Here is a 17,148-nt window from a genome sequence, read left to right as displayed (position 1 = left end):
AATATATTTATACTATTACAAAAGATTATCTTCAAAACTATAAATGAGCATAAAATCTAAAATGGAAAACAAGCTTTTGTGACAAATTGTCACATAATTTCTTAAATTTGAAAATGAAAATTGTCTAAATTATTTAAAATTTTGTTTTATAGATACTATATTTCGAAAGGTGCTATTGTGGATCAACTTGGAGGAGACCTAAATTCAACTCCATTGCACTGGGCCACAAGGTTTAAATTTGCTTCTGGACTTCTTTTTCCCTTTGGTTCCTTTACTAGTCTATAAGCAACTTTTTCTAAAAATGAATGGGAGGACTTATATGCCAATAGTTAACAGCATTAGTATGCCAATGTACTGTTTCCAGTGTTACCTGAATTAGAAGCAAAGTTTATTGTCCAGTATTCTTAGAGAATTAACCATGGTAACATTAATTCTGTTAGTAGTAAGATTGGTTAAACTTTGGATTTGTAGATATAATACTTTTGCAGCATGTATATATAAGAGCATATTGGAATAGGATATACTATAGTTAACTATTACATATTTAGAGAAGTTATGAGTATCTTCATACAATTACAGACTTACTCTGGTTAAGACTTCACAAATAATAAAGCAAAGTGTATACCTTTTTATAATAATATAAGCATATACTTTTTTATAATAATTTTTAAAAATTGTGTAATATTTTTCACCATTTAAAAATGATCTTTCAAGAGAATCCTTCGATCTAAGTGTTTATTCTTTTATATTTTAGACAGGGCCATCTATCTATGGTTGTGCAACTAATGAAATATGGTGCAGATCCTTCATTAATCGATGGAGAAGGATGTAGCTGTATTCATCTGGCTGCTCAGTTTGGACATACCTCAATTGTTGCTTATCTCATAGCAAAAGGACAGGTAAAAAATCACAGTGGTGTGAATTTTAATCATGTCCTTCATAGTTTAAATGCCTAATACTGTTAGAAATGTAATAATGTAATGGTATATAAACAATGCTTTCTGATTGATGAGATGTTTAAATAAATTTATAGTTAGCTTGGTATTGAGCTATTTAATGTAGTTGACATAAAAATATGAAAGGTAATGATAAACCAGATAATGATCCATTAAATTTTCATAATTTCTGGAGAGAGATGAGCCTTAAAAAAATAAGGAAAAAATTTTAGGTATCTTTTTTCCCCCTTAGTTACTGTCTTTTGAATATATCATCTAAACTCATTTAAAACTCTTTTGGACATATTATTTGTTATTTTCTATATTAAGTGTCTCTTGAAGGCATATAAATTCTTTAAGTTCAGTTTCTCAGTTTTTGTTATATTAAAAAATACTGCTTCTTACCTGTCAGAAAACTATTTTTCATGATTTTAGTCATTCTTCCTGATTTTTCCTGAATGAATGTACAGTGACTGTAATCACGTTAAATAGTACCAGTTTATATGTACCATGTTTTTGTAATAAATGTATTTTGTTAAAAGTAATGTCACCCAGTTTTTCTTTCACGTGTTTTTTCTAATTAAACATTAATTTTGTAGCTAAGGCTCTCATTGTAAAAGAAAAACAATTTTAATTTATTGTTACTAACATATTAGTTATTTCCATTTAAAATTGTGTGCAGATGTAGAATTTTGATAGTATTTTATAAATTCTTTAAGGTATTTGCTGTTGGTAGTGTCAAACAATGAGTTACATGTTGTGCATTAAAACAGAAAAAGAGGTAATTGCTAGAGGGAGAAGTTTATTGTCTGTTGCTTTGTTAACAGACTACCCCGCAAATCTAATAACTTAGAACAACCACAACCGCTTATTATATTTTATAATTCTGTGGGTTGAATCAGGACTTAACTGCCTGCTTATTCTCATGATGGTGATTGCTGACCACTGTGATCATCTGGGGCCTCAACTGGTCTGGAGGATGGCTCACTCATACACCTTTTATCTGAATAGGGTTGACTAAAAGACTGTGCTCAACTGGGAGGCTGGGACAGCTAGGCCTCTGTTTTTCTCCGTGCAGTCTCAGAACTTCTCCTTCTCTATAATATCCCTCAATGTGGTCTCTCTAGCAGGGGAGCAAAGCATCTTACATTGTAGCTCAGAGCTCTTGAAAGAACTAAAGTAGGAGCTATTCTGCCTTTTTTAAGTATTAAGTCTTGATCTAGCACAACATTTCTTCTCCATTCTGCCAGTTAAAATAAGCAACAGAGTTAGCCATTTTCCATTATGGGAACACAAGGGTGTGGATATCAGGAAGTAAGGTTTATTGGAGGCTGTTTTTGGATTCTAACTACCACAGGGGGTTATTTATTCTTCCATAGTTTTTGTAGATGGAAGTTGAAATGGTAGATAGTGCTGTGGCCTTTATTGCAGATGTATTTACAGTATGCATTCACTTTTTTTTTTTGGTTACAGTTTTTAACAGGGAAGGGAAAGTCGTGCAAATTCTTGAGTTATCATGGTCTCTTTGTTAGCTTATTGATGTTGGAGTTTGGATAGGTCAGTAATTTTTTTAATTGGCAAAGTATACAAGCCTTAAGCCGCAGAGATTTCTACCTGTCAAGTATCATTTGTGCAATAAATTTTTAGGATGGTAATAAATGCCTGACAATTAGTTTTCTTTTTCATGAATAATTTATTTTCTGCTTCCAAAAGTAACATACTTATTTTAAAATAGTCACACATAATGGAAGGAAGAGTATGACTTAGAAATGAAATCACACCTCTTCCTAAAATCCCTTTCCCCCACTGAGATCACTTCCTTGAATATTTTAGTATCTATATTTCTAGAAGGTTTTCCACATAGATGCTGTGAATTTTTCTTTTTAAAAGAAAAATAAAATCTCTTCTGGCATGCATTACATCATACGTTGAATGGGGTCCAGAGTTCTCTGACCTGCAGAACCATGTATGGTCTAACCCCAGATCCCTGTCCAGCTCATCTTCTGTCATCTCCCCCACACTCTGCTCTAACTATACCAGTCTGCTTCCTGTTCATTGAGCATCTCTGATGTGCCGTTGTCTTAGGGCCTTTGTGCTTGCTGTTTCTTCAGCTTAATAAATCTTTTTCCTCAGTGACACAGCTCTCACTTTCTTACTTCAGTAAGATGTTTGCTCAAATTTCATTAGTTATGATTAGGTCCTAATTATCAGCAATATAGAATTAGTGTATCTTTTATTTCTTTCTCTTCCCTTTTACTGACTTTAGTCATTAATACTGTTTTTCTGAGTGTTGACTTGATTCTGATAAATATTACTACATTTCTGTTACTTGATTTTTCAGCTTTATAATCTTTGATTCATAGCTATTACAGATTAGGCACTCATCATACTTTCTTTTCAAACTTCTTTTTCCATTTTTCCCCATTTTTTTGTTAATTGTATCAATTTTACATTCTTAAGACATGCAACATTTCCATTCAGTTTGTCATTCTATTCTTCACAATTATTTCATTTTAGTTATATTGTTAAATATATTCAGTGCTCACTACCAATTCTTTTGGATGATTTTCAGGAGAAAAAGGGGAAAATGCTAAGTTATGGAGCCCTGTTGATCATGGAATTCCCATAAGCTTTTGATCTGGGCTTGTTAATTCTTCCTAATAGAGAATACCCATACGTCCAGGCTCAACTTGGAAAAGAAGTACCAAGTTTTAAATCCCGACCCAAAGAAAGAAAAGGTTGAATTTCATTTTTCTTTTAGTACTCTAGCGATGTGGCATAATTTTACATTTTGATTTTATTTATTGATATTTTAATACTATCACTTTTTATAAAGGATATGAAAGGACTAAGAAGGAAGAAGAAACTTAAACCTAAGAATTTATGTTTGATTATATTGGACATCAAATTTGGTTGAGTTTCTTGAAACCAGGACATGAAAGAAGTAAAATAAGTTACAGTACTTAACTCTCATATAAGGAACAATAAAGTTTGTCATCAGATTTTTTTTAAAAAAAGATTTTTATTGAAAACATAATTAACATTTACATTGGAAACACTGAGTAATATTACAGAAGATGTTCCCAACAACATTTGAAGTAAATTCAGAAGTAGATTTGTAAGGGATAAAGCATGACATTGATTTTAAGATTCATGATGGGTTGACTAAAACTGTTGATATCCAAGAATATATATTCTAATTTGTCTAACATAATGGTTCACAGCTATTATTCTACCCATACACTTGTGTTATGTTCATATTTTTGAGACATAGTCTCTTCAGTAATAGTGGCTTACAAAGAAATGCCATATAAGAATCTGAAGTGTTTTTACATTTAGTCATACAATTCTGTCTTCTTTCTACTGACTGGTAAATTAGATAACACAATTTGAATTTGAACTGCTGCTTTAATGTAATCCAGAATTGGGAGACTGGGAAGGGAAGAAGAAGAAACATAGTATTTATTGACGGTTACATTCTAGGTTATGGATTAGGAACTTTACATACATTATTCCATTTGATCATCACAAGTGTCTTATAAAGCCATTGTATGTATTCACGTTTTTATATGAAGAAACTGAGACGCAGAGAATTAGTTTTGCTAGTTTTGTAGCTATTTAATTGATAGAGCTTGGAATCTAAAACTATGTTTGTCTTGCTTTAAAGCCCATGACTTTCCCAAGCCTTAGAAGAATAGATAAATATGTTTTTTCATTTAACAAGTTCATCCACTCTGCTGTGCACTGAAAATACAAGGATGACTTTAATATAATTTTGGTCTTCAAAGAACTTCATTCTGGTTAATGAGACAAATGCTTCAGACATAAAGGAAAGTACTCTGCATTATAGTAGCCTAGGGAGATAATTTTAGGGAAGTGAAATTAATAGGATCCCGGATATATCAGAATATCTTGAGAAGAGATTCAGGTGACTAGGAAAGAGTTTTGATTGAATAGATGGTAGTTTTAATCCTAATTTGCTGAAAAGGAAGGCTGAGTACATGTGGGGGAAAAAGACAGTACCAAGGAAAGCAAAAAGTTGAATAGTAGGAAAAACTCATGATTTAGTATGTGATTTTGTTGAGAATAGTCTTCATATACATTTGTAATGTAGATATCAAATGTTTATATAACTAGAATTACATATTTGTGATGGGCAGGGAGAAGAGAAGCTCTCATTTTATATACTGAGGAGTCTTAAAAGATGATGCCTAAAACTGAAAAATCAAAAGTAACAGTTCAAGACAGGCCTTTATTGTTTTGAAATGCCTTGTAATAAGCAGGAACATGCCTAGTAGAAATTCCCTTTTTTTTAATAAGTGATTATGAATATGTTTTTCTGAGACTTAAATCATTTAACTTTTGCGCTTGGAAGATCAAGAGTAAGTCAGAAGCTTTAAATGCAAAAATGTTGAAAGAATGATAAAAGCATTTTACAAGGGAAAATTATAAATGCATACATTAATTAAATAATATATATCTGTTAATTATACATGTTAATCAGAAGATTTAATGATAGTAGTTTTATTTTAAAGTTAAGAAGGAGAACATTCCCTAAATCATCCTCAATTGAGTAGTGTTATACTAAGTTCTCCTGTGATGGGTAAATTAGACGTGTCCAGTAATTGTGGTAGGAACTTGGAAACTTTCACTCTCTGAGTTTTTTCTTTTTACTCTGTCAGGATGTAGATATGATGGATCAGAATGGGATGACGCCTTTAATGTGGGCAGCATATAGAACACATAGGTATGTAACCATTATCAAATATTTATTCAGCTCATTTTAAACATAGTAAAATATAACAAATGATGAGAAAAGCAATAAATATATTAATACTCAAAATTTTTTTAAGTGTATATATATATATATATATATATATAGCATATAGCATAAATGACTGTAGCTGTTTGAGTCTCTGTGTTTACCTTTACCTTAATAATTGCAATGTCGTTAATCTGTTCCTCTTTTAACAATTTCCAAGAATGGAAGCTGTTACTTTTTTTTAAAAGCGATTATTTTCACTTGATTTGCATATTGGCGAGTTTAATGTATTATGTTAAGTTGTATTAAATTATTTTTTAAATAATCCAGATTTAAATTTAAAAATATAATTATGTAGCTATTAATCACATTAATCTCTAGATTAATCAAAAACAATATCAGCAACAAGTTTGCTCCCTCTTGGAATTATGTTACTTTATGTGGTGTAACACATACTTAATACTTCATGTGAGAGTCTTTTCTCATTACTGATTATAAAGTTGTTGAGAATAGATTAGAATAGAAGTGTTCCAAGATGGAATATAAATGCAACCGCAATCAGTTTAGTATCTGCAATGATTTCTATAATTGAAATTAGGGTTGTTGTTGTTGTTTGTTTTTTTTTTTCCTTTTCAGTGTGGATCCAACTAGATTGCTTTTAACATTCAATGTTTCAGTTAACCTTGGTGACAAGTATCACAAAAACACTGCTCTGCATTGGGCAGTGCTAGCAGGGAATACCACAGTCATTAGTCTTCTTCTGGAAGCTGGAGCTAATGTTGATGCACAGAATATCAAGGTAAAAATATCCTATATTGATTACGCTATGTGCAATGTACTAATATTACTAAGATGTGAATTCTTTAATAAAACACAGGTTTTTCAAAGACTTTAAAGATGAAAGAAACTTTCCTCAACCCTTTATCTGTGCAGGAATTTGTTTTGAAAGACGAATTTATTTATGTATATCTTTCAGCATTGAAGTAATTTTCAGAATTTGGTAACCTTTTCAATAGTGAAGTCTTACTGGCTTTGGAAATTTATATGTATCTTTATAGCTAAAGAGAATAGATTTCTGGTTTCTTTAATATCATTAGAGACTCAATAGTTTGTAGTTAAACCACATGCATAGTAACTAAGTAATCTGATTTGGTTATTGTTTTATTTTTTAAAGGTCAAGACCTTTAACTTTAAACATGTTTATGATGTTTGTAGGAGAACCCCCTCTTCCTAATCCAGGAAATATATACAGAAATATCTAAGAGCACATCAAAATTAATTTATAGACATTTTATAAATACCTCCCTGGAAGAAAATTCTGTTTCAGCAACAGACTCTTTATATAAAATGACTAAACTTTCAAACATCATCTTCTAATAATACGCATTCATAACTAACTATGCATCCATTGACAAATGTGCTTTAACTGTAAATCATAGTATTTTCTGAGTTGTGTTTTTAAATTTCTAAGGGATATGATATGTGCTAATTAAACATAAAAGGGTTTCAAGCCACATAATAATCTGAACTAGCAATCAAAAAGTAGGTTATCTCCTGCTGGATCAGGGCTTCTGGTTATATTTCAATTGAATAGTTATTTCTTTAGCCAATTATTTCAAGAGAAGGTTAAACTACTAAAATAAAATAGCTTAAACTATTTTACATGGACCTTAATGTCTTTGCAATGATAGCCAATTTTTAATGTATCTGATATATAATTAAGACTGACTGTTGAGAAAAAGAGGTTATTTTTTGTATAATTCCTGGTTACTTCTGGAGTGATATTATTTTTAAAGAACAGTCTAAGGAGTTGCTTGGGGAACATTTATACTTTCAGAGTAAAAATAATCTTTCTGTTTACAATGGTGAAAAAGAGATTTTTGTGTTAAAATGCATTTTTTGTAATTAAAAGGGTGAAATAAGCATTGGATGCCTTTTCTCCTGAACTGTGGCATTGCTAATATGTTTAAGTGGAATCAGTCATCACCTTCTGATGGAAACCATTTATTCATTCATGCAACAAGTTATGTGTTCAGTGCTGGGGTGTCATCATGTTCAAGACAGATGAGATTCCTATTCTTTCAGAACTTACATTTTATTAAGGAAATAGATAATAAGTAAGACAAACTAGCCACACAGGCAAATGTGGTAGAGTAAAGATTGAAGGGGTGGGAGGGTGTCACATAATGTGAGAGTCATTTGTGAATGCCTCTGAAGAGATGGCATTTGCTTTGAGACTTGTCTTGACAAGAAGGGATTAGTGAATCAAAGATAATATGGGTAATAATTTCCTTTCAATGTAGAGGAACCCAAAAGTGCAAAAACCAGGTCCAGGAATAAGCTTGCCATGGTAAAGGTGCAGAAATAAGGACAGCTTAGATTAAGTGCAGTGAGCACAGAGATGAAGTCACTGATCGGTCATGAGAAATAGTTGGGAGGCTTTATGTAGGCTGATTACATAATCTGGTTTGTGTTTTAAGTATTCTTAGAAGATTACTTTCGTTGCTGTGTAGAGAATACATTGAAAAATTTAAAAAATGTAAGGGACAAATGAACATCTTTTAGGCCATTGCAATAAATCAGGCAAGTGATGATGATGTTAGTTTAGCTGAATGTAGTAGAGTTAGAGAGAAGTGAATGAATTTGGAAATTATCGCTTAGAACAGAAGTGAAAAGGTAGATTAGATAAGAGAATGAAAGAAACCAATGATGATTTAGTGATTTTGGTTTGAATATATTGCTGTTGTAAAGAACTAAGGAAAAAGACAGGGTAAATGTAGTAAGAATTTTTTCTGTTTTAGTCAGAAATGATATGTGTGATGCTTTTTAGCTGTGGAAAGTCAGACTAATCAAGTTGACTGTTGTAGATTTTGAGGGGAAATTATTTTTAAAATTTAATTTAACAGTTGAAGTTCCATTTGTTTATAATATGGAAGTAACATTGGTTTATAATATACAGATTTCAGGTGTATAGCATTGTAGTTCAACATCTGTATTATGCTACATTATGATCACCACCAGGAAAAAATTCATTAATTAAAAAAAATCTTCGATTCTTTATCTAGGAATTTGACAAAGTTGTTTATACCTGTACCTTTTTCCATGTTTGATTTTAAGTCTTAGGAAAGAGAATCTGGTTGATAATCATGAGTTATGGCAAAAATATGAAGCCTACAACCTGGCTATGACTTTTTAAATGGCTAGTAAATATTATGTTAGTCAAAGACTATGAAAAATTAAACTTTGTGTTATAGTTATGTAACTGTTAGTTGGTTGTATCATAAAATAGCTATTTCCTAAATAAGATTAAGCTTTAGTTTATTGGAAATCTGTCTCTAGATTAGCTATTTATCCTCATAAATTAGTTATTTGATTAGGGAGGTCATTTCCTTTACTGTATTAAATGGATGTGTTTTTTAAAATCCAAATAAGATAGTATTTATTTTGAAAACTATTATAGGTACCTTTAAAATGTCAATTTTGGTCTTTAGAAGGATCAGGGATGGTCATAAATCCTAGATTTTTAAAGGCTCTTGATCTAGGATCCACCAGTGAGGTTTGTTTAGGAACCCTTGAAATTGTTACAAAAAAGTTTTATGAAAAGAACTTTTGTGGGGAAGAGAGCCAGATTATGAATAGATGTGATTCAAAAGATTTTAGGAACTATGGCCTTAGGTAATAGTTATATAGAATAAATTCAAATCTTATTAAGTAATGATGGTAGGGGAATTAAAAGTGATTTGGGATACTGTTTCTTTGTTTTTTTTAAAATAACTTATGAAGTGATCTCTTTTTATGGTAGCATCTTATTAGTAAATTTTTAAAAAGTCTTATTTTATCCCCTAGAATGTGTTTTTTGGTTACATAGATGAATTGAGTTTTGGGGAAACAACCTCTTGAGTGCTGCCTAAATTGTTCTTCCTAAAAAACATCTAAAGGCATAATTTTTAGATTGTTGTAGAATGAAAATTACTAATGTATTGAAATATTAATATATTGAAGGATTCTTAGATGGTTTTTTGAAATGAGATAAAAAAACTGTTTTGGGAAATTAATTTTCATTACCTCTAAAGAGTACCCAACCTAGATAGTGTCCAGGGAAGAATTTTTCTTAGTTTTAATAATGAAATTCAACCTCACTTAGCCAAAACTGGTCTTCCACCCTAGCCATGTTTCTCTCCTAAATCCTTGAAAAATTTCTTTAGTTACCAGTTACATAGTCTATATATACTCCATGATTCTTCTTGTTATTGCTGTTACTACTATCATTGACTTTCTTGACTTACACATGGAGTGAGCAAATAGACTTGATTTGGAAACCTGGTTTTAGTGTAATTTTTAAATTAATTGCTTGCTTATATTACCAGCTGAATAAAAGAACTATACAAACATAGCCAGGTGACTAGAAGAATAGTTGATTTCCTAAAGCTCCCTCCATCTTTTTATCTAGGCAATCCTTAGGTGTCACATGGCCCTCTAGTGGAAGGGATGCTCAGCTGGACCGAGGCAACTGCAGAATATTCTCTGGGAGTTGTTACTCAAGGGATTGCTTTTATTCAGGTAATCTTTATAGTTTGGATAAATTAGCTGGTTCTGACAATTTTAGGTGATAGAATTTTTGAATAGGTGAGGAGATATTTTAAAGTAAATATCTCTACTTATGGAAGACACACCTAGACAGCCCATTTCTTACCAAGTATTTTTTCTTAAAAGAATTGGTTGGGTTATTGTTATTGTGCTGTTGTAGTTGTTGTTATTGGTGGTAGTGGTGTGTTTATTTTGTTTGCTTATTTTTATTTTTCAGTGTTTATTAAAAAACTACATTTGCTAATCATCCCCTCAATAAGTTAGGCACCCCAAAACTCATTTATTTCATCGAATTTTTTAAAACTAAATTTCAGAATGTTAAAAGTAATTTGAATACTTTTCTACTTTCTTGAAATTAAAGCAAACAAAAATTTTTATTTCACCATTTTTTTTTAAGAAGTAACTTTTTTTTTAAAAGATTTATTTATATAAGAACTGGGGTACAGGCCAGATGTGCGGGAGGGTGAGAGGATTCACCAGAGACAGAGCAGGGAACAGAACAGGCAGACTGACTAAATACACTGCTGAGAGGAGCAGCGGATGAGACAGGGGAGGTCTGCTGCACCATGTGGGTTTCTTGCTGGCCAGCCGGGATTGAACCCACACTGCAGAGGCTGCGGACAGCTTCACAGTGCAGATTTCAACCACCTTCTCCACCAGGGAGGCCCTCACTTTTCTATTTAAGGAAGTAGATAAATAGTGAGTAATTTTAAATAAAATAGAAATGTAGGTATGGAATTTGTAAAAGGAGAAATATAGTTTTAACTTATTAAAGGGAAAAGAAGCATAGATCTATAATTGGGGGTGCTTATTTTTTGTTTCTTCACTTAAAACATTTTCATTTTATTCACTTACTCTCCTTGGCATTCTTTTTCTTAAGATTTAAAGGAACTACATTCAAAACTTGAGTTTTTCAGTCTTTTGTTATTGCTCTTGTTCTCTGAAAATTTTTGGATGGGTAAATTTCAGATGGATCAAGAATTTCAGTACAATAGTAGTAGAAGTCAAAGTTGACTTTTCTTTTCATATTCATATTTTTGTAATTGCTGAAATTAAAGTGAGAGATTTCTGGTAATTTAGTATTATAGCAGGATGTTTTGTAACAATAACTATTATTAATAAAATCCTTAAAAAGTATAAAATAACCAAACAAACTCAGTGATAGCATCTGATCCAGCAGGTGGTAACATACCTTTTGATTTACTCTCTAATACAGGACAAAATAATAGTAAAAACCAATCTACAGTGTAAAATGAGTTAAAAGTACTTTTTGATTATACTTTGAATGGGAAAGCATAATCAGTAATATGTAATGATTTAGATTCTTTTAGTAATTGACTTTGGCCATTATAAAAAAATGAAATAGTAGTGTAGTCATTTTATTTTCATGGTATGCTTTAAACGTTAATAACTAAAGTTGTCTGCTTTTTATTTTTAATATGATGTTCTTCCATTTATATTGTCAGGGTGAATCTGCACTTGATTTGGCAAAGCAAAGAAAAAATGTATGGATGATCAACCATTTGCAAGAGGCAAGGCAAGCAAAAGGATACGATAATCCATCTTTCCTTAGAAAGCTGAAAGCTGACAAGGTAAATTCATGATTGATGATTTTCAGTATATAAGATTTTTAGGTGAGATTCACAGACATATTTTCTTGGCATGAGTGTTTACAGTCTTTAATTTTGTCATTGACCAGTGTAATTTGTAAAATACTATTTCATCCAAAAAGTGAAGGTACATAGCAAAGTTTCTTAGACTGTGCCTATATGGTTAATATGCCAGATTTGTATATTCCGAGATATAAGATGGGTGTATGTGAAAATGTTTAAATCTCTATAGGCTACTAACACAAATTTTAGTTCAGATTATTCTCCTGACTTAAATGTAAAGTGTAAAACCAATAAAGCATTTAGGAAAAATCATTAGAAACTAGGCCTACACAAACTTTGTATGAAAAATGTGGTATATAAAAGTAAAAATTGATCAAATGGACTTTATCTGATTGAAAACTTGTTTTATGACAAACCTAAAAAGTTATGATAACACTGAATACTGATGAGGATTCAGAGAGAATGGATAACTTATACATTATTGATGGTAATGTAGAATAGTACAGCACCCCGGAGAAAAGTTTGACAGTGTCTTTAAGACTAAACATGCATTTGGTCATACAACCCAGAAACTGCACTCTTAGGCGTTTATCCCAGAGAAATGAAAATTTAAGTTCACACAAAAACCTGTATCTGTTTATAGAGCTTGTATTCATAATAGCCTCCATTGGAAAAAATCCCAAAGTCCTTCAGTTGGTGAATGGTTGAATAAACTGTGGTGCATTTATAGTATGGAATATAAATGGAACAGCAACAAAAACAATGCACTAATGGTACTTGCAGTAACCTGGAAGACTCTCCAGAGGATTATTTTGAATGAAAAAGTCAGTCCCATATTACGGTTAGGTTACATGCTGTATAGTTTCATTTATATAAAATTCTTGAAATGACAAAATTGTAGAAATGTAGAACAGATGAGTGATTGCTGGAGGTTAAAGAAGAGGGGTGGGGATGTGAGAGTGGTAAGGAAGTTATAATAAATGCAATGAGAGATACCCTTGTAGTGATGGAAATGTCAATGTCAGTGTTCTGGTTAGGGTATTATTCTACTGTTTTGCAAGGAGATAGCCATTGAGGGTACCTGGATAAAGGGTGTTGGAGATATCTACATTATTTATTACAACTACATGTGAAACTATAATTATTTTAAAATAAAAGGATTAATCAAAAATATGCATTACTGAATTGTAGAATCTAGGTGATGTCTGTATAGGTAGTCACTACAAAGTTTAAATATATTGTACATTTGAAAATTTCCATAATAAAATATAAGAGAAAATACCTATCTCATATCTACTAAAGCAGTGTGCCACCATCTTTATAATATAATATGAAGTTTAAATGCCAATTGGAAAAAAAAATTTATATTGGACCCAAAAATTCCATACATAGGTATTTATCCTAGTGAAATGAATTTATGCTCACACAAAAACCTATTGCATATGTTTATAATAGACTCATTCATAGTCAACAGAATCTGGAAACAATCTGAATCTGTCAGCTGGGTAATGGATAAACAAATTGTGATACATAGTGTAATAGAATACTACTCAGCTTTAAGAAGGAAAGAACTACGATACATGCAACAACTTGGGTGAATGTCAAATACATTGTATATGTGAAGGAAACCAGACTTAAAACACTGCATTCAGTAGACTTTGTGTTGCTTTGAAGATAAAATTGTGATAGGTATTACAAAGAAGTAGATAGGTTTTGTATTTGGAGGTGTGGGCTTTGTAACAACCAGACCAGTACAAGCACTGTTTTGATAACTGTTCAAAGGCACATAATCTTCATTTTGTGGACTCCAAGACCCTATAGATTTGTAAATTTTAATCTTTAGATCTCATTTTAAGATTTTACTGTACTGTTTATATCTATCATTCAAAATGTCTTCTCCAGGCTAAGCCTCCTCACTCACGTTTCCTTATCTCATATAGATCTTAGTCCTTTAGTTTTTGCTGGTCATCCTTGTCTCTCTAGTTATCAGTTCTGTTAAAATAGAGTGATATTTGTCATGAACTGTTTGCTCCCCTCTTCACATGTTAGCAGGTGGTACTACTGTCTTCTGTATCTGATTATCCAGAACCACTCCTATTCATTTTCTATTTTTAACTAAGTGCTTTTGAAGTTATTTGTTTAAATGTCTGTCACCAAAAGACAGAGTCCAGCCCTTTGGGTAATTCCTACACATAGTAGGCATATTTGAATGAATGAATTTTATACTCTATTAAAAAAATTTTCACAAAGGTAACAGTGGTTCACAGTCAGGTTACTTTAAATACGTAAAACTTTCTAATTTTTTTTCTGTACAGGAATTTCGTCAGAAAGTCATGCTAGGAACTCCCTTCCTAGTTATTTGGCTGGTTGGATTTATAGCAAACCTAAATATTGATTCTTGGCTCATTAAAGGGCTAATGTATGGTGGTGTTTGGGCTACAGTACAGTTTCTTTCAAAGTAAGTGTTATTTTTAAGTGTATATGAAAGAATATAATTTGTACCCCGCTATAAAAGTTTTTTGTGTATGTTTAGGACACTGCCTGTAATGTAACATGTTTTATCTTAATATTTAAGAATTCTGGCAAATTTCTATGTAAAATCTTTTAGATTTTTTTTAATATTGCTACTAAGATGGTTCTTAAGGTGTATTCAGTGACAAAGTCCATTGTATATTTTTTCAGGTTAAAGTATGGTTTAAAAAATTTTCTGTAAAAGTGGATTTGAGTCTGTTGAACTCTAAATATATATACATATTATTTATTCTAGGTAATTATAGTCCTTGAGCTTGCCTTTCAGTAAGAATTATATTGTCTTTGGTCATAGGCAGTTTGGAAGAAGGATGTATTAGTTCAGTAGCAAGATAGAGTCTAAGTATGAAGTAGGCCAGTTTTTAAGTTCTTTCCTTTTTTCTTGTCTTTCTCTTTCTTTCTATTATAAAATTCCTTTGCCCTAAAGTTTCTCCATCCAGCAAACATGGACATGTTTCTCAACCAGAACATGCCACCAAATTTTGATTCCTTTAGTACCTTGTTTTCACCTAAATTTAAAAAAAATAGTTCCGAATATAATTTACACAGAGAATGACTATTGATACAATAATGTGTTAATTCTCAGGAAGAGGCTTGCTTCTAGGTAATTAATGTTTCTAGGATCTCCGAGGGCTATTATAAGTAGAAATTCCTCACCTATTTAGCCTGATGGATGATTGAGCCTATCGATATTTAATAAAATGTGTTGACGTCCATTTTCCTAAGTATTATGCTGACCTTCAATTCCACTGTAGTAGTTAGTTCATTCTATTTGTAAAGATTTGCCATAGCTTAATGGGAAGGTGTAGGCATTGAGAAACTACAGTGAAACATACAGAAAAACTTGAGGATTGCTCTGTTCTCATTTGTTAAGATTATAACATGTCTTTGGTGAATAATATGTTGAATGATAGTATATATTCTAAAGTGAATTATTGATTTAAGAGAATAGGAATGCTCAATAGTTTTGAAGTTAAAAAGTACATGGAATGTAACTTTATATCTTGGCAAATTAAAAGTAGCCTCAGAATCTTGCAGTCATCCAGCCATGAACTCATTATTTATTACTATGAACATATTCTTGGTGTTTCAGCATTCTGGACTTCTGAATGTTAAACCATTATTTACTATATGGAATGTATATAGTTCTCAGATAAATATTTACAATGAAATATTGAACTCATCTTTAAAAACTTGTTTTACAGATCCTTTTTTGATCACTCAATGCATAGTGCATTGCCTCTGGGAATATATTTGGCAACCAAATTCTGGATGTATGTGACGTGGTTCTACTGGTTTTGGAATGATATCCTTTGCAACAAAAATCAAAAGCAATTTTTCTTACTTAAACAAATGTTTAATAATAATTTAACTGAACTACTCATTGTTTGCTATAGTAAAACAGGATTCCTAGAAAAAGAATGTGTGGACTAATACACTTTTTAATGTTTCATATTTACTGTTTCATAATTTCATGTTTTTAATGTTTCATATTTCAGATTGCTTTTGAAAGGTACTTTTAATGGCATTAGTAGTAATAGCTACCATTATTGAGTATATACAGGGTATTTTTTTTCTTTTATATATGTTTTACATCATTCTTCATTTTTGTACATATATGCTTTCTCCTCTGAGGTGTAATCCCCATGAAATTCCCACCACCAATTCACCCGTGTCCCATCACCATAGACCCTTGTGCACTTCCCACCCCTGTTTTGATCCCCGCCCCCTGCAGAATGTCTCTGATTTATAGCTGCCTGTTAATTTTGATTTTTAATTTATTATAATTACTTTTTTAAGAGTATTTTTTTCTTCCCATATAAAGGGTATTAAATACTTTGTACTCATTTACTACACATCCTATGAGTTAATATCGTAATCTTCATTTTATAGATGAAAAAATTTAGGCTTAAATAGGCTAAGCTATTATGATTTGCCCAAGGCCACACAGCTAATCTCCAGTGCAGGTGGGCTAGAAGCACTTACTTGTCTGATTCTGTTAACACTTATTATAAGTAATCGTCTGATTCTGTTAACACTTATTATAAGTAAGCCTTTTTTTTTTTTGCTTTGATTATTTATGCATATAAGAGCTGGGGTACAGGCCAGAGATGCGGGGGTTGGGGGATCAGAGGATTCACCAGAGACAGAATGGGGAACAGAACAGACAGACTAACTGAAATACACTGCTGGGGTAGCAGCTGGCAAGACAGGAGAGGTCTGCTGAGCCATGTGGGTTGCTCCCTGGCTGGCCTGGAATCAAACTCATGTTACAGTGGCTGCGGATTGCTTCATAGGTTGCGTCTTAACCCCTGCGCCACCAGGGAGGCCCTGAATATAATCTCAAGATGGTAGACCTTCCTGAAAAGCAGTTTGGAAACCTATGGAAAGAACTTTAAAAATACCCTTTGAAGTCTTAATCATTTTAAGTTAATAATCAGGATAAAATCAAAGATTCATTTACATTCTGTTTATCATAATACTATTTATAATAGGAAGAAAATGGAAACAACCAAAATACCCAACTTGAATAGGAAATAGATTTACCAGTTATGCTACATGTGATACAGGATAAGATAAGCCATTAAAATGTTTTTCTAAGACAATCATGTGGGCTCATGCTAAGAGTATATAATAAGTGAAAAATACTAAGTTATATTTACATAGTGATTCTAATTTTAAAATGTGTAAACGATAAGAGCTTGAAATGAATACATGTAAT

General features: G+C 31.7%; 1 protein-coding gene across 1 annotated transcript in view; it reads left to right on the top strand.

Moving 5' to 3' along the window:
* The window catches only part of ZDHHC17 (zinc finger DHHC-type palmitoyltransferase 17), a 57,858-nt gene that overhangs the window by 27,915 nt on the left and 12,795 nt on the right, over positions 1–17,148 (top strand). The window contains exons 4-10 of the mRNA XM_054696196.1: positions 153–230; positions 755–899; positions 5,618–5,682; positions 6,334–6,496; positions 11,751–11,876; positions 14,213–14,355; positions 15,632–15,734. Of these exons, the coding sequence (XP_054552171.1) occupies positions 153–230; positions 755–899; positions 5,618–5,682; positions 6,334–6,496; positions 11,751–11,876; positions 14,213–14,355; positions 15,632–15,734 (823 nt within the window). The remainder of the gene's footprint in view (positions 1–152; positions 231–754; positions 900–5,617; positions 5,683–6,333; positions 6,497–11,750; positions 11,877–14,212; positions 14,356–15,631; positions 15,735–17,148) is intronic.

This window comes from Talpa occidentalis, unplaced genomic scaffold (assembly GCF_014898055.3).
Source record: "Talpa occidentalis isolate TD23 unplaced genomic scaffold, MPIMG_talOcc4v2.1 talOcc4.16, whole genome shotgun sequence".
NCBI classification, from domain to species: Eukaryota; Metazoa; Chordata; class Mammalia; order Eulipotyphla; family Talpidae; genus Talpa; species Talpa occidentalis.
The sequence above is the reverse complement of the archived record's forward strand: the minus strand, read 5'-3'. Positions and strand labels throughout refer to the sequence as shown.